This window comes from Colobus angolensis, unplaced genomic scaffold (genome assembly GCF_000951035.1).
Source record: "Colobus angolensis palliatus isolate OR3802 unplaced genomic scaffold, Cang.pa_1.0 Scaffold174, whole genome shotgun sequence".
Taxonomy (NCBI): Eukaryota; Metazoa; Chordata; class Mammalia; order Primates; family Cercopithecidae; genus Colobus; species Colobus angolensis.
Window position 1 is genome coordinate 661,456 of NW_012114866.1, and position 25,456 is coordinate 686,911.

The following is a 25,456-nucleotide window of genomic DNA, read 5'->3' on the forward strand; positions in this document are numbered from 1 at the left end:
GGGGCCGGCGGCATGGCTGTGTCCTGGAGGAACTGGCTAGCCAACGAAGGGGTTAAACACCTCTGCCTGGTAGGATGGCGGGCTAGGCTCTCCGTGCATTTTCTCTGTCCTGCTGCGATTTTGATTCATTCTCTGAGCGTGCACGGGTGGGAAGCTGGAAGTGGAAGTTTTGCCTTAATTCGAACATTCTCCACTAACAAAACTTTATGCTGGAGATAACAATGAACACTCCCCCACCTCGCGCCTGTCCCCAAAACGCGTGAGAATTTTTCTGCACATTGATGGGAGAGGAGATGTGGAAGAAGAGAGGTCATTTTCAGTGAACACAGCTTTTCCTTTACCCTTTAAACATTTTTGCTCCCTTTGTTCTTTTCCCAGATTACTTCTGTTCGCTTGGGGTATGGTGTTGTCATTAATTTCTTAATCTCATTTTGAATGGCAGGGGATAGCTGTAAATCATTTAGGAGACCTATTTGCAACCCAAATGCTTAGTCTCAGGTGAAAGGGCTGGGTAAAGTCAGATTTGTTTTTCTCTGAGTGATTTTCAGCTTGCTGGTTAATTGAAAATGCTTTCTGCGGTTACTGGTTTAGGTTCCATTGAAAGCACTGTGGCCAAGAATTTACCTGTGGTTTCTATTCATCAGGTAATAATTATTTTCAATTTTTGTTTTCTGTCTCTCATGTCTGATTGGTTTAGCTTATCTGGCTGTCCATGAATGTCCTACTTTTCTGGAAAACCTTCTTGCTGTATAACCAAGGGCCAGAGTATCACTACCTCCACCAGATGTTGGGGGTAAGTAAGTTGAACTTGGATGATCTGGTGGAATGGGTTTAACATTGGCAGACTTTGCTACAGGTTTGGTCAGTTCCATTCGTTAAAGAAATGTGCACTCTTCACTTTAGAACATTTGTTGTTCTCTAAAGTGGTCACATTTTCTTGATTTATCATTTACGCTTGTACAAGTTAGAAAGACTGACTCTCTCAAGAACCAAAGGTAGTATCTGCTGAAGTGAAACGAATGAACCTGCCAGACCAGGTTATTGGTGCCTTAAAAAAAATTGGTACTTATTGCCAGCTGCTAAGTATCCTGAAGGATCTGATTCACTAGAAGGACCAACTAATGACAAGCTTTTAATTTACTCTTATCAGTGCTTTTAGCCTGCTCATGAGCTTATCCAGAGGATTTCTGCACTGTTTGCTTTTACTGACAACTCTCACAAAGTGTAGGTCTAATGGGGTTATTCATTTCCGGGCAGTTCTCAGTACTTGTTTTGGGTTAGTGGCTGATGATATTCCAGAATTCTAGTATAATATGAGAAAGATACTGGGCAAAACATTTTTTCTGATTTATTTTATGTTAATATTTTTCTTTCTCTCTTTTCTATGATGTTTCTGATTTTATTCTTCCATTCCATCTCCTTCTTATTTGCTTAACAGAAGATAGTGTGACTGAAGGCATATTGCTTTGTACAAGGAGATTGCATTTTCTTTTTTTTTTTTTTTTTGAGACAGAGTCTTGCTGCAATCCCCAGGCTGGAGTGCAATGGAGTGATCTCGGCTCACTGCAACCTCCATTTGCCTGGTTCAAGCAATTCTCCTGCCTCAGCCTTCTGAGTAGCTGGGACTACAGGCACGTACCAGCCTGCCTGGCTAATTTTTGTATTTTTAGTAGAGATGAGGTTTCACCATGTTGGTCAGGCTGCTCTAGAACTCCTGACCTCAAGTGATCCGCCTGCCTCAGCCTCCCAAAGTGCTGGAATTACAGGCATGAGTCACCAAGCCCGGGTGAGATTGCATTTTCTAAGCAACAAGCAAAAAGTGTAAAACACCGCAAAAACTTAAGGAACCTGAAAAAATAGATTTTGCATTTTGGAGTCAGGGGAGAAAAAAAAACCACATTCTCCTTTTTTTTTTTTCATGGTTTCATGACTACTTAAAATTAAGATGAGTTCAGACAAATTCAGTGGAACCAGCTCTCCCTTCTATGCTTTACATGGATGGATCTTATTTATCTGTAATTCTCAGTACCCAGACTAGCGATTGGCACATATTAAGCCTGCAACAAGTTGCAACTGAATTAATTAATTAATATTTATACAACAAAGTAATATCATAATCTGTTGATCACACACTTTATAAAGTTTAACTTCTAGGTTTTAAGCCAATGGGTTGAAAAAAATAGTTTGTAAAGCTAAACCTATTTTATTGGTAACTCTTCAATTTGAATGTTTATTTCTTTCATCCATCCAATCCAGGAACTGTCTTGAAACCTATACTTTTCAGATTGGCACCCAGAGAGTAAAACCTAACTTTGCCCCTCAAGTTGCTTACAATATAATGGAAAAACCAACAAGTAAATAATTGTAATTCAATAAACAAGTGAAGGTTTCTTCTAATAAACACATGACGTTTGATAACTTTTTAGTTTTGTTTTCTAGTATTTCCCCCTTAGGTGTAAGTTAATGAATAGGATGTTTTTCAGTGGAAGTTTTATCTCATCTGTTACATAACTTGATGAATAACTTGGAGAGAAGTCTTTAGATATACAATAGTAAAATTTGCTCTGGGTCATGAGGTATTTGTATTAATATAAAATCTAAGAATTGGAAATTTATTGCAATAACCTAGAAAGCCATAACTGAACTTTGGATGTTAGCTTTGTGACATAGTATAAACTAAAATAACATCTTATTTTTTAAAAAAATAATTGTTTTGGAAACCAACACGTTAATTTTTATGAACTTACTGTATAACAGAATTTCAATTTTATTTTGGTGATAAGTCAGATATGATTAAGATCACATATGCACAGAAACATAAACCAACAAAGTTGGAAAACATTTAAAACTGTTTCACCTCTCTATCCCACTTCACTGCTTCTGCTTGAATAATAGACAAGCTAATGAGCTTCAAGGACTGCTGGCACATAGGGCTTAATAAATATTGATCAAGGGAATGAAGAAAAAAATTGATAAAAGGACCGAATAGAAGACTAGGAGCAAAAAGGATAAGAAACAGATTCAAGAAAGGAGAGGTTGTTATAAGTTAGTTTTCATGAACACACAAGAATAATTATAGTGAACTGATACTTGAGCTATCTAGTAAGTATTCTTCATTTTACCAAGAATCATTGTGGAAAGGAATGGTATTTCTACATGCTGAGAGATGAAATATGACCTATATAAACTTTTCAGTAATTACCTGTTATGAATTTTCTAGTCATTAATTTATCTAAGCTATTTTGGAATAGGTATTTTCAGTCTGTATATTACTTTTAATTGGAAAAGAAACTCCTACAGTTTTACAGTTTATGAAATAGTGTTTAATTGTGTGTCCTAGGCTTATCTTTTCTAATCTTATAATGACTGTTGTATTATTTCATAGAGTAACAATTTGCAGGCACTTTTCAAATTGCAAAGAAATGTGGTATAACAAAGAGATAGAATTAGTTTTTAAATAAATATTGCTGACTCTCATGTCTTACATTTTTAATAACTATATATTATGAACTTAGCATCTTAGGGTGGTGCATCTTAGAACTTTTCAAACACTTGGTCCCGCTGCTATAGACATGTGGGATTCCTGAAGAGAGTCTAGGTATAAGTCTCTTTTAGGTGGATTTTAGGTTTGTAAAAATCACGATGTTATCTCTGGAAATGTATTTCATTGTACCATTTAAAACACAAATAGAAATAATACTTTCATTGCTGAACATTTTGGTAATAGCACTGAGTATAAAGTTGCTGTCATTCATCTGTGCAAGGTAAGGTAATAACGAAGTCGTACTAGTATTATAGGTAGAAAGGACCCACAGAATATGGTCCATTTATTGGAAGACACAGACAGTGAGAAGCAGTTAATTCTTGGTAACTGTTTGAAAATCTCTATTTTCTATTAAGAATGATTTTTTTATTAGAATGTTTATTTATACCTGTGATATGCCAGGAATTTTACAAATGTTTTGTTTAAGCTAGGAAACTGTTCTCTCTGTTTTACTTATGAGGAAACATGGGCTGAGGAAGCTGTATGACTCACTCATATCCCTTTGAATGGTCAGTGTAGGAGCTAGGATTTGAATACATCCCTGTCTGGCCTTTGCTTTTTCGTCATACTACATAGCTTTTCTGAACAACTTCACTGGCCCATCTCAGATACTTATACCACTGGTTAGTATTAATTTTTACCACTGCTGGCCAACAGAAATATTCAGCAAGTCATATATATATATAATTTAAAGTTTTCCAGTAGCACATTAAAAAAGAAAAAAGAAACCAGTGACATTGATTTTAATAATATGTAGCCAACTAACCAGGCAGTAAAAGAGACATCGGGACCTGGGTAGTCCTCTTGCTCCTCCTCTACGAAGCAGGAATTGTCCACAGATGTGAAGTTGTGGAACTACAAAAATCTGGTTTGGGAGGCCATAGTGGGAGCATTGCTTGAAGCCAGGGGTTTGAGACTAGTCAGAGCAACAAAGTGAGACCCCATCTTTACAAAAAAAATACACACACACATACACACACACACACACACACACGCACACTAGCTGGGTGTCGTGGCACATGCATGTAATTGCAGCCACTTGGAAGGCTGAGGCAGGAGGATTGCTCGAGCCCAGGAGTTTTGAGGCTGCAGTGAGCTATGATTGGGTCACTGTGCTCCAGCCAGGGTGACACAGCTAGACCCTTCCTCTGAAATAAATCAATAAAGAAGTAAATATTATTGGTATAGAAGCATAAAAATCTTCCTGGCTTCTGTCTCATCTTCTGACTTTTCTGGAGGTGAAAACCTTTGAGAATGAAGATGAAAGTATTTGCTTCTCAGAACTAGAATGTCCAGTTTTATTTCAGGGTTACCATTCTCAGAATAAAATTAAAGACTAAAAAAAAATATGAATTGATAGGAAAAATAAGATCTTAATTGCTGGAAGATAAAATAACATTGGGATTAATATGTTTTATTGTGGCTTCTCATCATGATTTTCTTTTCCCAGACTGGTCTGATCCAGACTGGAGGCAACATGGTCATGGCTGGTTTATGCCTGAATTAATGTGCCAGTCAGACTGTGCACTTCCTAGGAGATGTTTAATTGTGACATGTCATGAGTTTCGGAATCTGAAAATTAGCTAAGAGGAAAAAAAAATCTATTGAGAGAAGCCCAAATGAGCACCCAAGCAAGCAAACAAACAAACCAAACAATAGCCTGCTCCACTGTCCCATAGCAACCTTTTAAATAAGGGTAAATAAGGGACGTCATTGATTGCTTAAGATTAAATCTATTTTTATTTATTTATTTTCAAGGAATGGAAAATGTAGTTGCTTGTACTTCATAGAAAGTAGTAACAGGTTGTGTTCAACTCTCAGAAATGTAATTTTCTTTCTTTTTTTTTTTTGGAAATGCTGTGGCAGTTTAACTCAAAACATCATTTACAGGAGCTTCTGAATTCATGTTTACCTGTTTTGAGTTGCATTTTTTACATTTTAATAATTAAAGAATATCATGTAATTCCCATAAACATTTTAGCTTGAAAGAAGAATGATTTTATGATATCAGATTCAATGTGTCTTAGTTATATATATATATATGTATATATATATTCAACGTGTCTTAGTTATGTATACATATATTTTTTCCCTCCAAACTATTCAATTTCAAACTAGTTATTTGCGTGGTGTCATGATGAGATTTTAATTTTAATTTTGCTTTTATTCACAAATATTGTTTTAGTTCTGCTGCGTGATCATGAAGCTTTTATTTTTTTTTAAAAAAAAACTTTTATTGGAATACCTATGCTCTCTGGAAGAAAGTTATCAGCATTCAGATTCTTTCTTTTTTTTATTATTTTTTTTCTTATACTTTAAGTTCTAGGGTACATGTGCACAAGGTGCAGGTTTGTCACATATGTATACATGTGCATTCAGATTCTTTCTAGTGAAACACTGGGATTATCTTTCTTTAGTCAATCATTATCCATTAGAAACATTAACTAATTTACCCTCTCAAGAGTTCTAGAAGTTATATCATAACATTTTACAGAGACAGAAATCTGATGTCATGTGAATTTCTTAAGGTCAGAGGCTGGAGTCTCTGGATGAATGGACCTAGGACTTGAAGTCAACGTTGGTTTCGCAGCTGGCCTGGGCAGCTTTAATTCTGCTGATAATGAATATATGACCCCTGTTACTTTCAGAAAAGATTTGGTCATTAACTCCTAATTATACAGACCATAACAGTAACTAGTTAGAGTTGCTCAGGCACACGTTATGATAACAATTCAGGGGACATGTTTAGACGAGTGTTATTTTGCTTGTTTTTATTCTTCACATTGTGCTATTTAAAAACAATTTTCTTCTTGTTTATTGGCAGAGGAAATGGGTTATATTTCTTTGATGAAATTATATTCTTTATCTATTTACAATAGACACTGATTCATAGAATTTTAGACTTGGAAGGGAACTTTGATATCTTTTCTTAGATTACTTTTCATTTTCCAAAATGGAAAAATGAGATTGAAGTGATTTGTTCACTATCACCTACTGAATTAGTGACTTGTTCACTATTTAGTCTATTATTCTCCTTAGTCCAATATTAGCCTGCTATAATGAACAACTGTATGAACACACACAAGAACATTTTAAACCCCACACTGTATGGACTACTTGCTTTACGTTTTAGGTGAAATGATCCTTTAAAATGTCTAGCAATTTAAGAAGCTAGGGAAAATGATTGATTTACTCTCAAAATAAAATACATTTTTAGTATTATAGTTGTTTGAGACTTGTCGATAAATTGTGGAGGAATTATGAAACATTTTTATTTAACTTTTTTCTGATTTCACAATATTTATCAGAATTCTAAGGCTCAATATTTAACCTCGTTGTGATATACAGCTAAACGCCAACTGCATAATTCTCCTTTATCAATATCATCCCAAACAGCATAGAATTGGAAGTTAGAATGAATCTAAAAGATAGTCAAATCTTTATTTTTTAATAAATGATATGAATAATATCAATAACAGATTGAGATCAGTGATAACTGGCTAATACTAGACATTAGTCTAAGAGCTTTGTACTGATTAATTTACTTAATTCTCTCAGTCATAGTATGGAGGACATGTTTTCACGTTTTTGTTTTGTAGCTGAGAAATTGAGTTAGAGGTTTTTTTTTTTTTTTTTTTTTTTTTTTTTTGAGACGGAGTCTCGGAGTCTCGCTTCGTCGCCCAGGCTGCAGTACAGTGGCCGGATCTCGGCTCACTGCAAGCTCCGCCTCCCGGGTTCATGCCATTCTCCTGCCTTAGCCTCCTGAGTAGCTGGGACTACAGGCTCCCGCCACCATGCCTGGCTAATTTTTTTGTATGTTTAGTAGAGACGGGATTTCACCCTTTTGGCCAGGATGGTCTGGATCTCCTAACTTGTTGATCCGCCCATCTCGGCATGGATTACAGGCATCAGTCACCGCGCCTGGCCGAGTTAGAGGGATTCTATAACTTACTAGTGAGGGACAGAGGCAGGACTCTAGCCCAAAGATCCTGGTTCTGGAACTTGTATTCTTGTTTCATAAAATTTTAATTGACAAATGCGAATTGTATTTATTGTGTACCACATGATATTTTGAAATATGTGTATACTGTGAAATGGCTAACTCGAGCTAATTACCATGTATATTACCTTACATGCTTACCTTTTTCTGTGATAAAAGCACAAAATCTACTGTCTTAGCAATTTTCAAGAATATATTGTTATAAACTATAGTTACCCTGTTGTACAATAGATCTCTTGAACTTATTCTTCCTGTCTATCTGAAATTTTGTATCCTTTGAATAACAGCTACCCAACCCCCTCCCATCCCCACCAGCTCCTGGTAACTACCATTCTACTCTCTACTTCTGTAAATTCAGTTACATTCTTTCTTAGATTCCACATATAAGTAACATTATGTGGTATTTGTCTTTCTGTGCCTGATTTATTTTACTTGATGTCCTTCAGGTTTATTCATGTTGTCACAAATGACAGGATTTCCTTCTTTTTTTGTAAAGCTGAGTCGTATCCCATTATGTATATATACCATATTTTCTTTTTCCATTTATCTGTTGACGTAATTTGTATTCTGATCCATTTGTGCTCTGTTGTCTCTTTGCAACATTAATAGGTTGAATCATATAGCATTGCCATTTTGGTAGATCAAAAACAAATATCAACCATTGTATAGGGCTCAACCTAATAGCAACTGTTACCATTTATTGACTATATATCATGTGTCAGACACAATTCTTGGCCCCTTACTTTTATAATCTCATTTAATCCTTATATTTAATTGAATCCTTGTAACAACTTTAGAAGATAGGAATTATTGCTTTTTACAGAATTGAGAAGCTTAGATTAGGAACTATTTGCTTTTTACAGAATTGAGGAACTGAGATTCTGAGTGGTTCGGTAACTTTCTGAGTAATTAGGTTACATAGCTAACTAGTAGATAAGCCCAGGTTGAGCCCACACCTGTCTGAAACTGAAGACTATGCTCTCAATCACTCTGCTTTCCAGGTGAGGTTCTGAAACAGGTAGTGTTAGAACCTGGAATTCTCTAATCTTATCTAAGGTCCTCATACATTTTGCCATGGTGGCACTGAATATTCTGTTTGTGTTTCCCTCTGTTTGCATGTTAGTGTGTTTTTGTATCTGCTGAGAAGTATTTGATCAGAAGTAAATGTAAGCATATATGCATTATTCTTATATATGCAGTGGACTTGTATAACTTATATTTGAGGTGGACTTGTATAACTAATACCTACTCCGTTAGTTTGCTAGGATTGCCATAACAAACTACCACAGACTGGATGGTTTAAAGAAAATACATTTCTTCATAGTTCTAGAAGCTAGAAGTCCAAGAAGAAGTGTCAGCAGGGTTGGTTTCTTCTGAGGACCTCTCTCCTTGGCTTATGGAGGGCTCTCTTCTTCCAATGTTTTTGCATGGCCTTCCTTCTGTGTATCTGTCTTAATCTCTTCTTATGAGGGTAACAGTCATACTGGATTAGGGCCCATCCCAATGAACTCATTTAACCTTAATTAACCCTTTAATGATTGTATCCAAATATAGTCACATTGTGAGGTAAATTCAACTTGGTATATCTACCAACTTTGTCAGTCTTCCTCTGGAAACTAAGCATGCATTTTGAGAAGTTAATTTGAAGTTAATGTAGTTTTTTTTTTCTCCTTAATTCCAGAATGACATAGCACAAGCGTCCTTCCCAGGACCTTTTAGGAAGGTATTGCAATGCTCCTCCTTAGAGGTTTGTCGAGCTTTATTCTTAGCCCCACCCTACAACTATTTTAAACATGCTCTTACACAACCCTTTATTTCCTCCATGACCTCGAAGAAGAAAATCAGATAAATTAGCACCTCTGAGGAGTAGCATCAATATTTTATTTTGATTTTTTTTAGATTTTGGCATCAAGAGTATGAATTCAGGGAACTGACTCCCAGAAAAGGAAGCAGTGAATATTGAGGAACTACTTTACCTTGCACACCACTGAGGCCTATAATAGCAGCAGTTATCGTCGCCCTAGTCCTAGTCATAGTTGTGTATACTTTCTTCTGGGCAACACTCAGCCTGGAGGGAGAGGAGCCTGTAGAACTGTGGACTGTTCTAGTCCATTTACCCGCTTTGATGGATGAATTTCATATAGTTAAATGCTTTCTTTATGGACTCAGTGCAAAGCTGAATGTGGATTGTAGGTCCTCTAACTCCTGGTCGGTGTTTCTTCATGTCCATCATGCTAAGCATTGTGTTTATAATAAAACTGATTTTAAAATTGCCTAGGTAATTTTGGAGAGAAAAATAATTATAATTTCTTGCTGAAAAGGTCATGGGCTTTGGAGCTATATGGATATGAGTTTGAATTGTGGTTAAGCATTTGTCTCCATTTGTGATTTTGACATACTATTCTCTCAGCCTAGGTGTAAATCCTACTCATAAAATAAGGCTTAAGCCCTACTATTAGTTTAGATGGAAGGATAGCATGAGAAAATGCAGGTGAAGTGCTTAGCACTTGGTACATAGGCATTCAGCAAACTGGTAACTATTACTATAAATATTAAATAATGGTAATTAGTATTAATGGCATCAATACAATGAATAGGACCAAATGGTAATATTGTATATTGTGTGTGGGGTGTGTGTGTGTGTGTATATATATATATATACACACACACACATATGTTAAAAAAAATTCAGAGACATAAAGATGGAAGGGATTTACTGAGCATACAGATGCTGAACATATGAGATGACATCTAGGACAGAGATTTACCCTTTGATCTATTATTTCACTGCTCACAAGGGTGCTTAATAAATGGATGTTTGATGATGAGGTTGTATGTTTGCTGGTCAGTAGGAACATGTTACCTTCAGTCCTTTGGTTGACTTTTGGCTGCCTCCCTCATCCTCTGGAGAGAGGAAGGCTATTTGCTGCAATTTGTTATTGGCACAAAGTTTGTGGCAATTTGGCTATGATTGTTGGGTGGAATTTTAGTTTGAGGTGGAGCACATTTCATTCAACAAAACATTATTTAATAGTTTTTATTAAGCCTCACTGAATCTTGGAATTTTCAACAGATAAATAAGATAAATTAACTATCTCAGATTACTGTAAATGTTAAGGAAAATTAAAATACATAATAATAATAGCTAGAGCTAACTTCCATTGCAGTCTTTTCATGGGCCTAGCATTGTGCCAAGTTCCTGTTATGTTCTTTGCTGTAGTCTCCACTATCCTATAAGGTAGGTTCTATTCATAAGAGGAAGCTGAAGAACAGAATTTGTAAGCAATTTGCTTATTGATTATAAGTACCTAACATGAATCTATTATATACTAGGAGCTCTAAAAGTATCAGTCGTCTTCTTTCCTCCCTCTGCTCTCATCCTTCACAGCCTCAGAGAATAATTCACCTTGCTGTTTTATACCCCAGGAAAACATGATGGAAATATTCTGTTCACCTCAGAATATTGTGCTGAGCATTATGACTTAACAGATAAGAAAGTGGTTTGAAGAATTAAGTTTCACAGATGTGAAAGATTGTTGTTATGTAGTGTTTCTGTCTCCTATCATTTCACAAAGCTTTTAAGGCTCCAGTCATGGTGCCATAACATTGCTCCCCTGGACATCATTAAGGAAAGTTTGAAGAAAGGAATGAGACGTTTGTCTTCATGCCAAAAAAAAAAAAAAAAAAGGCAGTCAACCCTTAGCATGCAATTTGCTTTACCTTTGCAGTGTGACTGTTGAAGTAGGATCGTGACAGTCTGTGACATATTGTAATTAATAGTAAAACAAGTATATACAATTGACTCTTTAACAGCAAAGATTTGAACTGCTCGGGTCCAGTTACATGCAGATTGTTTTCAACCAAATGTGGATTTGTAGGATGTGAAACCCAAACATACTAAGGACCGACTTTTCCTGGAGGCCAATTCCATGGGGCCCACTGGGGCACTTGAATAGGCACAGATTTTGGTATATGTGGGGATCCTGGAACCAACCCCCCGCATATACCAATGGACGACTGAAAGAGCAAATTACATAGGTAAAGAGTGAGTCTGTGCGATTCCTAGAATTATATCCTATTGCAACTTTTTGATATAATAAAACTCAAGCAATGTGATAAAAAGTGTCTAGTGAAAAGTAGTTTACTTTCAGTTCTGACAATGAGACTAAAGCAAAAGTAAATAAAGGAAAAGAAGGACTTTGTTCAATCAGTAGAAATTGTGTTCATCTTTAGAATTTGGAAAGTTGAATTTGACAATGGCTCTCATCTCTGAATGGAAACTATCAAAGGTTTTCATGGATATGGGAATTCATGAAAGGATTGTTCAAGGTCTCCAGACCCATATCAAAACTTTCAGAGGTCTGATATATTTTAAGGGAAGAAGAGATGAATGACATAACCAAAGTATAATTTTATATAGCTGAGAGGTTTTTTTCTAATGGAGGCATTTTAACAATAGGGTATAATTAAGAAACGATTATATGGAGTGCCTTTCTGACTATATCTCTTTTCTTTATCATTGAATTTTTAAATTGCAAATGATCTCGTTAACGTGATCATAGAAAGCTCAGGTCTGGTGGGAGGATCTGGAGTGGTAGTGATCCAAACAAGTTTCTTTTATCCCCATGCTATCCCATACTTTTGATTCTCTTTGTAAGCTTTCTTTTCTTCCAATATGCCTTCCTTTATGTGCTTTTTCTTTAGCATCTTATCCCGAATAAAATCCCTGCTACTCCACCTTATATGAAAGCATAGATTTCCAGGAGGGTGAAGATCTTATAAGGTGAGAAAGTTGTAGAACAAGAAAATAACCACTTATTGAGCATACTTAGGAGATAGGGTGATGAGAGTACTTTTATTTCTCACTGATTTTCCTTGGTCACATTTCCTTTTTTTTTTTTTTTTAAACGAAACAAAACAGGATCTCATTATGTTGCCCAGGCTGGAGTGCAGTGGCTATTTACAGACATGATCGTAGTGCACTACAGCCTTAAACTCCTTGGCTCAAGTGATTATTCCCTTGGGTTGGAGATTGGCTTGGATTGTGTAAAACCCATCACTAAACTAACTGTTTTACTATTTTGATTTTGTACATTTTTAGAAAATATTAGAGTGAAAGAATGAGTCAAATGTAAATCTTGGAAGAGTTTAGTTTATGGGCTGAGAATGGATCTATAAGGTTTCTTTAACTTTGATCTGCTTGAAGAAAATTGGCCTTAGACTTGTACTGGGTTTAAATCTTGAGTGTGTCATGTTTGAAGAAAATACATTTTGTGCAATACACAAATTTTAGGTATATGAAAGTTAATTTGTTAAAGTCCTTTATGACTGTCATTCTGATTCTTGTTAAAATCAAGTGTCTGCTATCACCTTTTCCTGAGCACATAGTGTCTATCAGCTCAACTATGGTAGTATCTGTGAAAAGTTGAGAATATCAATGGGAGTGGCATGATATCATGAAAAGAACATGGATTTTGTGGTAAATTGATTTAAGTTGAAATCTCAACTTCAGCTCTTAACAAATATAACTGTAAGTGATTTATTAAAACTTTGAAAGCCTCAGTTTTCCCAGTTTTCAATGGAGATTTATATTATTAATTGAGCCACATGAAAATTTCAATATAGAAACATTTTGACTTACAAAAATGACAATTTAGGTTAACCTGTGTCTAGTTTAACGTAGTTTAATCTAATATGTCACTCACAAGATTTTTTTGGAGGTGGGGGCAGAGAGTGGCAGGGAAAGAGAGGAAAAGATTAACCAAGGTGAGGAAGAAATGAGTGTAAGGCCCTCAGAAAGTGTTAATTCCCTTCATCCTATTGGCAGGTTATAGTAGACAAATTAATGACAATGCTAAGACTTATTTATTTCAGAAAATGTCTTTAGAGTTAAGAATGTTTTGAAGTTGAAATTTGTTTATAAACATTTGTTAATGATTATAAAATGATTACAAAAATTTCCAACAGCCGAAAGAAAATACCTTCTAGTTTAGAGCAAAGCATGCATTTTGAAGTGATATGAAAAAATATTTTGCCAATGACAGTATATATTATTTTCTTAGTTAGAATTTCAAAAATATTTAAGCTCATGGTTAATTGCTTTCCAGTTGGCTGTGGTTTCCACATTTTAGCTCCCCAATTCTTGGCCTTTTTAAAACCTTCTGTCAAGCAGCTCATAAATTGAGACACACATGAAAAGGACCCATTTTATAGAACAGTAACAGTGAATTATTTCCATAAAAACAAAAAAAAATAAAAACTTTTTTGATACCAAGTACAGGATATTTGAAATTAAATGTATACCTCAATTCATAGCACACTATCCTCATGGTTCTGTGCAAGACTCCCTTTTACTTTCTTCATCATTCATTCATTTATTAATTTACCCATTTAATCATTCTCCATTATCCAATCCCACTCTCCCAGGGTTCCCCAGTCCCCAAGCCACAGACAGGGACTGGTTCCTGGCCTGTTAGGAACCAGGCCACACAGCAGGAGGGGAGCAGCTGGCAGGCAAGCAAAGCTTCATTTGTATTTACAGCCACTCCCCATCGCTCACATTACCACCTGAGCTCCACCTGCTGTCAGATCAGCTGCGGCATTAGATTCTCTTAGGAGCATGAACCTTATTGTGAACTGCACAGGAGGGATCTAGGTTGCAAGCTCCTTATGAAAATCTAATGCCTGATGATTTGTCACTGTCTTCCATCACCCCCCAGATTGGACCAATTAGTTTCAGGCAAACAAAGTCAGGGCTCTCACTGATTTTACATTGTGGTGAGTTGTATAATTATTTCATTATATATTACAATGTAATAATAATAGAAATGAAGTACACAATAAATGTAATGCACTTGAATCATCTTGAAATCACCACTGCCCCCTCCACCAATCTGTGGAAAAATTGTCTTCCCCAAAACCAATCCCTGGTGCCAAAACGTTTGGGGACCACTGCATTCTCCTCCTGACAATAGCAGTCTTTCCAATGTGCTTGATGTTTATCCTTTTTTGGGTGTTTTATGTATATGTATCTTCTAATTCACAAAAATGGCGTTGGATCATAAGACTTATTTAGTTTCCTAATTTTTCTCATCTGGTATTATATTTTTGAAGTCTATTTATGTGGCTGTGTGCTTCTTTTGTTTCTTGCTTCCAACTGCTACATGGTATTCCATAGTTTACATCTACCACTTTTTATATATCCATTCTTTCAGGCACGTAAACTCAGATTACCTCTAATTTCCTGCTGTTTCAAATAGCATCATCATTAATATAAAGGATACTGTTGTAATATAAATATTATATGGTAGTTTGTTGGTTTTGCCTACTAGGTTTTCTTTAAAAAAGGAGCACAAATATGTTGTTCATTTTGCTAAAAAATAGTATTTTTTTAGTTACTTGTTATAGCAGATGAATTTAGACGGATTAGGATAAATATGAAAATAATATCAACATATGGAATGAGTTTACAAATATTAAGATATTTGATTGTAATAACTAGTTTTCAGCAAGAAAACTAAAGTATATTGTATGACATAAGGAATGAATTTAGCGAGTATTTTAAGTACGATTTAACTTCTATTTATCTTTCTTATGAGCTGCACATTATAGTAACCATTTAAACAACAAAATGCTATATATATATAAAATATATAAATAAAAATATAATAAAAATATACAAGAATAAAAAATATAAGAGAGAACATTAAAAGCATAGGTGCAAATAGTGGAATGGATTTTCTTAAAAAATAGGTAAATAAAAAAGTAGAAAACAACTCACCTTAACTGCCTGAACGGCAAAGTACGGTATAGTAGATAGCTTGTACCAACCCTAACGGGCAATCATAGGTTAGGAAGGTTGTGAGATGGAATATGAGTGGAGATGTTTTGTTTTATACATGGCAGGATATTAGGGTTTTTTTAATTAAAATTTTAATATGTGTTAAAATACTTTTTCCAAAATTGTTTGCTAAATGTCTTAACAGCATGCAAGAAAAGCAAGCCATAAGAAATATAGTATAGAAATATGGTATCACCAGGGAACCAGAGGTTAGATAATATTTAATGTGTGAGATCAATTAGTAGTGTTAAAGGGTCAGAAATTTTTGTCCCTTATGCCCTCCCAGTACCTCAATATTTCTTCCCTACATTACCTGGAACCCCTCTTATTTCTTAGATTGCTATAGTATAATATCAATTATTATAATTTGTCTCTTCCCTTTTCCTATTCTGTTCTGTCCTGTCCCATCCTGTTCCATCTCATCTTAACCTATTCTGTTGAATCCTGCACTTTACATTAATATATCCTCATTTATCAAAAGTCTAAAGAAAATGGATCAGCAACTTAATACCCTTCTTCTGAAAGATTCCATCCTAAGCCATTAAATATTTTCAGGGTAATTTTTAAAAGTTAATCATGCATTTTCCAATATGAACATAATGCAAACCATTAGGGAAAAATGAAAAATGCACAAAAGTAGAAATGGAAAATTTTAAAATATTATCAATATTTGAGGACAATATTATTCTTCAAATTGTATTTTTAAGACTTGCCCACTTTATTTTCTTAAGAAAAATAATTTTTCTTATAACTGTTTTATATTTACTAATTGTTTTCCTGTTTATTATAGAAAATAGAGGAAAAGAAAAAAATGTTCTGTATATCATCACTCACACATAACCACCATTAACATTTTGGTGAATTTCCTCAGTACAATCTTTTAATTTTTTTATGTAGCAATGTGATCATTCAGAATCAACAGTTTTGTTTCCTACTGTAAAATGTAGCATAAATATCACATTAGATTTATCTCTGTTACCATAATCTTGTTAATAATATTTTATATATTTTTAATATTTCACTGAATAAATGGAACACAAAACTTAAACACTCCCATATTTCTGGAAATGTAACTGACTTCTGTTATTTTACTGACCTAGAAACTTCAATGAAACACATGATTGTGCAGAATACCCCCTCTGTTTTCATATGTCCTTTGGATATGTTATTAGATTTTCAAAGTATATTAACCCATTTAATTTTTTTATTGTGAATTTGTACTGATTATTTATCCATTTAATTCTTGGTACTTAATTATTAAAATATGTTAAATTTCCAAAGAAATACCTGATTCTGTATATTAAACACTGATGATAAAATAGAAAAAGAATAGAAACTTCCTTCTACATCTTAGAAGTAACCATCTGAATCTCTTTCATTTATGTTTATGCCTATATATCAATGCCTGTATATGTAGATACACATATATACATGTGCATATTATTAATTCAGTAATCTGGATGGATATTACTATCTCATTTCTATTATGTGAGGCTAACTTATTTTATTTTTAACCACTTCATAGTGCACCATAATGCTATAAGGTACACTGTAATTTATTTTGCATTTCTCAATTGTTGGACAACTTTAATTTCTTTTTTTTTTTTTTGGTATTACAAATCATAGGGCAGTGAATATCCTTGTAGAAATTTACCTGTACAATTAGAAAAGTGTTTCTGTATGTCATTTTACTTTTTAAAGAAATTCCAAGATGTGATGTAGTGGTCTCACTCAATATTAGTTTTTTAGAGAAAAAAAAAGATTAAATTTGAATTGCGTTTCCTTTGTCTTTGTAAAAACGTGGCATTGATGTTGTAAAACTTTTATTTGTAACATTTGGAAACTATGCAGTGATTGTCAATCGGAGAAAAGAGGACTACAAATATATCATCTTAGGTTTCATTTAATTTATTAGGTTGGTGCAAAAGTAATTGTGGTTTTTGCCATGGAAAGTAAAAACTGCAATTGATTTTGCACCAAACTAAACATTATTTTCCCAACAACTGAACTAATGTGGTCCACTGCATGTTGGCCAGTTAAACTCTGTGAAGGGTTTGTCAGAAGAATCTAATGCTTTAACATGCATATATCAGGAAATGTAGGAAAATAGTCTGCACAAAATTATCCATTAATTTAGTCCATCTTAACTGAGTACCTACTGTGTTAGGCATTTTGGCTCTTTCTTTATATCCAGAGTTCTTTCTCTTTGAATTGATAGCTTATTTTGGAGGCAGTGTTTTATTTTTTTCCCCAAGGAAAGACTGGATGAGTCGACTTCATTCAAAAGTTGAAAGTAATAGTTAAAAGACATGCCGAGTTAGCTAAGATTGCTAGTGTTTTGAGGACAGAGATAGAATTTAAAAACAATTTTATAGATTCAATTAATAAGAGTTAATAAGAAACAGGATTGAGTTCAGGAGGATCAAAATAGACAATATGTTTAAGTAGGCTATGCTTAGCAGACATGAGAAAAAAATCTTTATATTGAATATCCTGTATTCACTATATGAGTTTTAATATATATCATCATGGATAGTCGGATTAAAATTCTAATCAATGAGGAGGTATCATTGCTATGTGTGTTTTCTCTCAATTTGTTTTTGTTTGTTCAGGCCACCAGTATATCTGTTTTGGCTTCTAATTTTCAGAGGAATGTTGAAAAATTAAACATGGTTTAAAGATAAAGAGCAATGAGACAACATTTTGGAATGATTGTTTTTGATGAGGTGTAGCTGAGAGGTAACCAAACACTCAGTAATTGTGATCAGATGTGCTGGACCATGATGTAGGAGACACAAAGCCTGTTTCAGCTATCTAGTCAACCATGCTCTGCAGAACACTTTCGACTTCTCCATGCCTTCTCCTGTGCACAGATAATTTCTGTAGAGGGAAGAAAATGTAAGAGGGATATAAAATCAAATGCTCTGTAACTTTTGAAACCTTGTTGTTGAGCCTTAGAAAGGTGTATAGAATAAGGGATGGGCATAAATATTGATAGGAATTTAATAGATGAACTAAAAAAATTTCCACTTCAATAATGTTTTTCAGCCAACAAGGTCAAACCATTTTCACTTGGTCCATTTCTATAAGGAAAAGTGAAGGCAGTGTTTACTATTGTATAAATTCTTCAACTCTAGGTTCTGGAGACAAGCGTCCTTGGTAGAGGCCACAGGTATTAACTGTGATTAAAATTTCATAATCCTTTTCACCTGGTGAACTGTTCACTAGACAATATTGTCTTTAGAAACCCCTGGCTGTGTTCATATGCAATTCTGAATCCCATTTATGTTGAACTTTAACTTTGCCAGACAGACACAGAGTCTGGAAGTAAATGTTTTCTGCCCTCTGTACTTTTGGCACAGGAAAGACAAGGTAGACAAAATTGGGACAAAAATATCATGTTATAATATTGCTTTCTTCTCTTTCTGTAATAGCTATGAGTCCTGACTTGTAATAGCTTTTCTAGGGAAAAACCACATTCCCACTGAAAATGGAAGAATGTCATTTTTAGAAAGGGTAGATAAAAATGATGACATATAATAGATCGAAAAGATTTGAGTTAAGCATAAGGAAATCTGGATATAAAGTCAAGATGAATGATATATTTTTGGTAGTCCCTTTAATTTTATGAAAAAAATTTACACAATTTTTTTTTTCTTTAGATGTGATAGCTTCTTTTGGAGACAGTATTAAGAAAAAAAAAAAAAAGCAGATTATAGATGAGAAGATAGGTCAACTTGAGTCAAAAATTACATCACAGTTAAAAGTCTCCAGGGAAGCTAGTTGACAGAAATGAGCTGGGATCATTTGAAATGAGTTATAGTTTATTATGGCATTAAGGTACATACATGAGCTTTTGGTTAAACCCCAGGAGCACTGAATTGGTAGTTTATTTCCAGAAAATTTTTTAAAAGAATTGATTGCTTCAGTTATTGTTAATCATTTTCTGGTTACGACATGTGTTTCATCATTATTTTCATATGAAACCTTATCAAAATAACCTTATCAAAATAGTTTAGGTAATAAAGGCCAGGTGCAGTGGCTCATGACTGTAAACCCAGCACTTAGGGAGGCCAGAGTGGGCAGATCACTTGAGGCCAGGAGTTCAAGACCAGCCTCACCAACTGGTGAAACCCTGTTTCTGCTAAAAATACAAGAAATTAGCAGGGTATGGTGCTATGCACCTGTAATCCAAGTTGCTCAGGGGGCTGAGGCAGAAGAATAGCTTGAACCTAGGAGGCAGAGGTTGCAGTGAGCCGAGATTGTGCCCTTGCACTCCAGTCTGGGTGACAGAGAGAGTCTGTCTCAAAAAGCCAAACAAACAAACAAAAACAAGCGAAAAAGGTAGGTAATCAGCTTTTTAACCAGTCCTTCACTGAAATGTCATTTTTTATTCTTAAGTGCAGTCTTGTTCCTATGGATTGTCTACTATATCCAAAATTTATATCCCCATTATAATTTATTCATGATATTAACCAAACATTTAAATTAGAACTACAGTTTTGACTTATATGCATAGGAAAAATATTTTTTTCTGATTTTCTGCCATAGACCTTTTGATTACTATATAGACAATAAAAATATGCTTACCGTAGCCTTGGAAAATTGTATAGCCTACTTTATGTGGTTTCTCTTTTTGTTCATGTATCTGTCTTACGACTATTTTTGTTGACTTTTGTTGCTCAGAACATCCCCAAAGAGTACTTATTAGAAACAATTTTATTTATTAATAATCATGTATTTTTGAGATCCTCAAAGGTAAGAGGCAGTTTGGGCTTTGCCACTTTCCTTTGCAGCCACTTGCTAGCTTTATGTGGGAGACAAGGAGATAAATACATAAACCATTACAATAGAAAGAATTAAGTGCTCTAGGAGAGATATGGTGAAACGCAAAAAGGAAACACTGAGAAACATGCTCCCGATTTGTCTAAATGAATGTGAAAGGGAAATTTGCAGAGTTGTAAATGAGGGTGGAGATAGGGACATAGTCCCTAGCAAACCATTACAGAGAAAGTGACACTGGGGGCACTTTCATCTGTAACTGAAAGATTAATAAAGAGTCCATCTGGTAGTTATCATGGGGGTTGGAAGAGTTACAATGCCAATACAAATAGAAGGGATGGCAGCAGTCTGAGCTGTGGATTTGTAGTGTCAACTGAGATAGGTAGTAACAACTTGGGTTGGCTACTCTTCACAATGCATCTGGGAGCTAAACTGAGGTATAAAATGTTAAAAGTATATGTAGCCAAGTAGCCTAATGGTATCATCAGTTAGGCCTGTTTACAGACTTGTAATATAAGTTGGGACAAAAAAAGGAGGTTGGACTAGATCATCTACACAGTCTCATGCAAAAGCTATAGTGACCTTGAAAATTTTCTTTAATTGGGTGCTGTTCCAGAGGAAATCCCAGCCTCTGAAGTGGTGGGATAGGGAGTGGAGGGTGGAGGCAGAGCTGCTGAGCCTGAGCAACAGGATGGAAAGAGTATGTCCTGAGTTCTGATTCCAGATCTTAACTAATTTCCTGGGTAATCACTTTTGGTATTCTCTTTTTCTAAAATAAGGGCATTGAAGGATCATCTCTTAGCCTCATTCATTCATCCACCGTATATTTACAGAACACATAGTAGCTGCCTAGAACTTTCTTTGACTTCTTTAGATAAGGTGAGTGAAATAAAGCTCAGTTTATATAACTGCAATGAGAATGTCACTTTCCAAAGCTGTAGCTGGAAAGGTAGCCTGGAGATTTGCAGGAAGCCATGCCATAAGTTCACGTAAATTCTGAAGCAAGTTTAAATGTGTGGATGACTGGGGACACCAGGATGATGATAATAACTTCTGTTGACTTCTTCCTATATGTCAGGCACTGCATTAAATAGTATATATGCTTACTTAATACACACAATAACCCTTTGGGGTAGGTGTATTATTATTATTTTTTTCATTTTGCAGATGAGGAAAACAAGACTGAGATCAAGTCACATAGTTACCTAAGCCCACACAGCTAGTAAAGGGGCTTCATATTCAGGTTTGTCTGACTTCAGATTGTCCTATAAATCAGTGAGTGCTGATTTGGAGCACTCACCCTACCTGAGACCTCAGGAATAAGAACTTCAGAAGTGCAGTAGTAGAAAGTGGTTCATTTTAAAATAGCCCATCAGGTAATAACTATGCACAGTCCAATTTGAGAAGCCTTTGTCAAGATTTACATAAAATGAGAGGAAAATTTGTTGATTGGGTAACAGTATAAGCAACTGAAAGAGTAAGAAAGTGTAAAGATATGGAAAGAGCACTAGACAAGGTGTCCGAATTTGCAACTCTGTTTTGGGGAGCTATGTATTGCTAGGGAAGTGACACATATCATGGAGAGGAGACCTGGGTTCCCATTCTTGCAGCTTTATAAACTAGCAGTGTAAACAGAGGCAAAAAGAAGGTTGAACTGGATGACTTGTAAGGTGCCATGAAAGAACTACAGATTTTTTATTCTAAAGCACAAGAGAATTAGGCTTTGTATAAGCATTGTTTGGTTTGATTAAAATTTTCCTTGGGATAGAAGAGTCAATAAAATTAATCTCAATGAGCACACATTTACATATTTTTAGACAAACACCAATGCCAAATCAGAATTTTAAAATATTTTATCACCTTTAAGGTTTCATTATGTTTAATTTTATTTTCCTAATTGTTGAAGCACCCAGAAAAAATGACCAATTATTCAAACTAACCTCTCTGGCCTTTTGAAATCCCTTTGAACAATACTTTAGTGTACATATTTACATGTAGAATATCATCTTATGTTCCCGTAATTTGTTGAGAAAATTCCCAGTTGAGAGCAACATGTTCATTTGAAAGTTAATTTACCAAAACAGATAGTTTGTGAGTCCTCTCTAGAGTCAGCTATTTCACAGGATTTGGTACATTTTAATAGCTTTGCCAAGAATTTGGATGAAAATGTGGAAAACATAAATGTAAAGCTTTCAGGCCTTGTGTGGTGACTCACTCCTGTAATACTAGCACTTTGAGAGGCTGAGGTTGGAGGATCACTTGAGGCCAGGAGTTTAAGAACAGCCTAGGCAAAATATCCATACAAAAATAAAAGTAATTAGCCAGGTGTGGTAGCATGCACCTGTAGTCCCAGCTACTCTAGAGGCTGAGGTGGGAGAATCAGCCAAGCCCAGGAGTTCCAGGCTATGATTACACCATTGGACTCCAGCCTGAGTGGCAGAATGAGACTCTGTCTCTAAAAATAAATAAATAAATGACAATCAAATAAAATTTCCAGCTGAGACAAAGATGAGGGAAAAATCTAAGAATATAGGATTCACAATCAACATAATAGAAAAGGTTAATTCTTGCATTTATGTACCTTCTCTCACCCACTCCCAATTTTTCTTTTGAGTATAGGATAAAGGGATCATTATTTAATGGGAAATTCATGTGGAGAAAATCTGTATGTTGGAAACTCGGGATGAGCCTTTATGTGACATAATTTCCCTGAAAGATAACACAATCTTAAAATTAGCAGATAACATCCCCAGTAACAGAGATGATAGTCTTCAGTACTGCTCTGTGCAATGAGCTTTTGTCAAGAATGTGCTGAATATTGATGCACAAAGATGATGGAGTCTTAAAATTATGTCAAGAATTGTAGAGGCAACTAATTGTATTTAGCATGGAGAAAGCAAGACTGGATTAGGAAATTATACCACTTTTATCTTCAGTTTTTGAATGTCTGTCTTAGGAAAATTATTATGTGGAGTAGCTCTGTGGGTGGACGTTAGAGAGACACACATTTCATCCTAGTGTAAGAAAACAAAATAGAACAGTGGAATAGCCTGTTATCCAGCAGAATTCAAGCAGAGTGTAAATTACCTTTGGTTGGGGACTGTCAGAGAAGTAGTTTAGACAGTGGGTGGGAGGTACGATATGAGCTAGGCCCTTTCAGTTTTCCAGTTTTAGAATTATATGTTTTAGTATTTAGCAAAATAAATTTACTGATAAGTAAAATATTTAGTCACAACAGAATCCCTTCTATATGTAACTCACACACAATTAACTTGAAATGTGGTCCTTGTTTCTAACAAAATTTTACTGGTGTGATGATTAACTACACAAAGTAAAGTAATTGCCAGAATTACTTCCTTACAATCTGTTGTCCACACTTCACTGAGAATAATCATTGCCAAATACTAATCTCTTCATGCCACTTCCTGGCTTAAAGCACAATCATTCTGTGCTATGGACTGAATATTTATGTCCCCCCAAAATTCATACGTTGAAATCCTCACCCTTAAGGCAATAGTATGAGGAGGTGGAGCCTTTGGGTGACTTGGCAAAGCCCTCATGACTGGGATTAGTGCCTTTATAAAAGAGGCTTCAGAGCGCTAGTTAGCCACCATGTGAGGACGCCAGCAGAAGGCACTGTCTGTGAGGAAGTGGGCCCTATCCAGGCACTGAATCTGCCTTGATCTTGAATTTTTAGAGAGAAATAAATGTTTGTTGTTTATAAGCCACCCTGTTTATGGTATTTTCTTAAAGCATCCAGAGCAGACTGAGAGAGACGCTCTGCAAAAAAAACAAAACAAAAAAAAAAACAAAACAAAGCAAAACAAAACAAACACAAGATAAAGACACATTCTTTTTTTTTAGACGAGTTTTGCTCTGTCGCCCAGGCTGGAGTGCGGTGGCGCAATCTTGGCTCACTGAAAGCTCCACCTACCGGTTTCACGCCATTCTCCTGCCTCAGCCTCCCGAGTAACTGGGACTACAGGCGCCCTCCACTAGGCCTTGCTAATTTTTTTTTGTATTTTTTTAGTAGAGACGGGGTTTCACCGTGTTAGCCAGGATGGTCTCGATCTCCTGACCTCGTGATCCTCCCACCTTGGCCTCCCAAAGTGCTGGGGGATTACAGGCGTGAGCCACCGCGCCCGGCCGATAAAGACACATTCTTAATGTAACCTGCAAAGTCTAGCATGTTCTGCCCTGACCAGCTTCTTCAGCTTTATGTTCCTTCACCCTTCATTTCCAAATGAAACATACTGGCCTACTATTTATTTATTATATATACACCGTGTTTTCATTTGCTACACATCACTTCTTATGCTGCTTTTTCCCTGCATGGATGTGCTTATTTCTAGCTGACTTCTGGTTTTATTCTTCAGATCTCAGTTTCCTTTTTACTTTCCATTAATCAAGGAAGGCTTGCTGATCTTCCCATTTAGATCTGATTTCCTGTTACATGTATTCATACTCTGTTTCTCATTTATCACTGTTACAAATTGTATTTGCTTATCAAGTTATTTGATTAATGTATTTCCGCTACTAAAACATAAGCAGCCTAAGGGAAAGGGAATTTTATGTTTTTAGTTCACTATTGAACTCATAGTGTCCCAAATTATGTGCCAATCACAATAAATATGTGTTCAATTAATAATGTGAGTGGAACAGATAGCACTTACTTTAAAATATGGAAAAAAGTGTTTAGTGAAAGGGTGTGATCCAGTGACCGTATGGCAATGAGTTAACTCTATATACTGTCTGCATTTTTTAGACTGTTTTCACTTTTCACAAAAGCCCTAACAGGTAGGATTATTATGTTGTATTTGTTTTATAGGTAAGGAAATTGTATCCCTCTCAATGAACTATTTCAAGATTAAAATTTATTAAGTAGAATATTTAAGATAAGAAACTATTTGTTTGAGATTTAAAAAAACGTACTTGGTATACCTAGATATTATGCTGTTCAATAACTTACTTTAAATGGCATTTAAAAATATTTTTCTATAGGATTGTCTTGGTTCACGCTGGTATAACTAAATATCATAGACTAGGCAGCTTAAACAACAAACATTTTTCTGTTGCTTGGGAAGTGCAACACTGAATCTACAGTGTCAGTAGATTCAGGGTTTGATGAGGGCCCTCTTCCTTATTTACAGATGGCTGCCTTTTTGCTATATCCTAACCTGATAAGAGAAGGAGAGAGGGTACTCTGGTGTCCTCCTCTTCTTACAAGGGCATTAATCCTTTTGCTGTGCAGAAGCTCTTTAGTTTAATTGAATCCCATCAGAGTGAACAG

General features: G+C 35.3%; 1 protein-coding gene across 4 annotated transcripts in view; it reads left to right on the top strand.

The window, feature by feature from the left end:
* The window catches only part of NOX4 (NADPH oxidase 4), a 163,209-nt gene continuing 137,753 nt past the window's right edge, over positions 1-25,456 (top strand). For 2 of the 4 annotated variants that reach the window (XM_011938471.1, XM_011938468.1), the window contains exons 1-2: positions 1-69; positions 698-793. In XM_011938471.1, the coding sequence (XP_011793861.1) occupies positions 13-69; positions 698-793 (153 nt within the window). In that variant the 5' untranslated portion in view covers positions 1-12. Of the gene's footprint in view, positions 70-275; positions 399-509; positions 645-697; positions 794-25,456 lie in introns of those variants that run through there. The other 2 variants (XM_011938469.1, XM_011938470.1) reach the window with 2 other exon arrangements.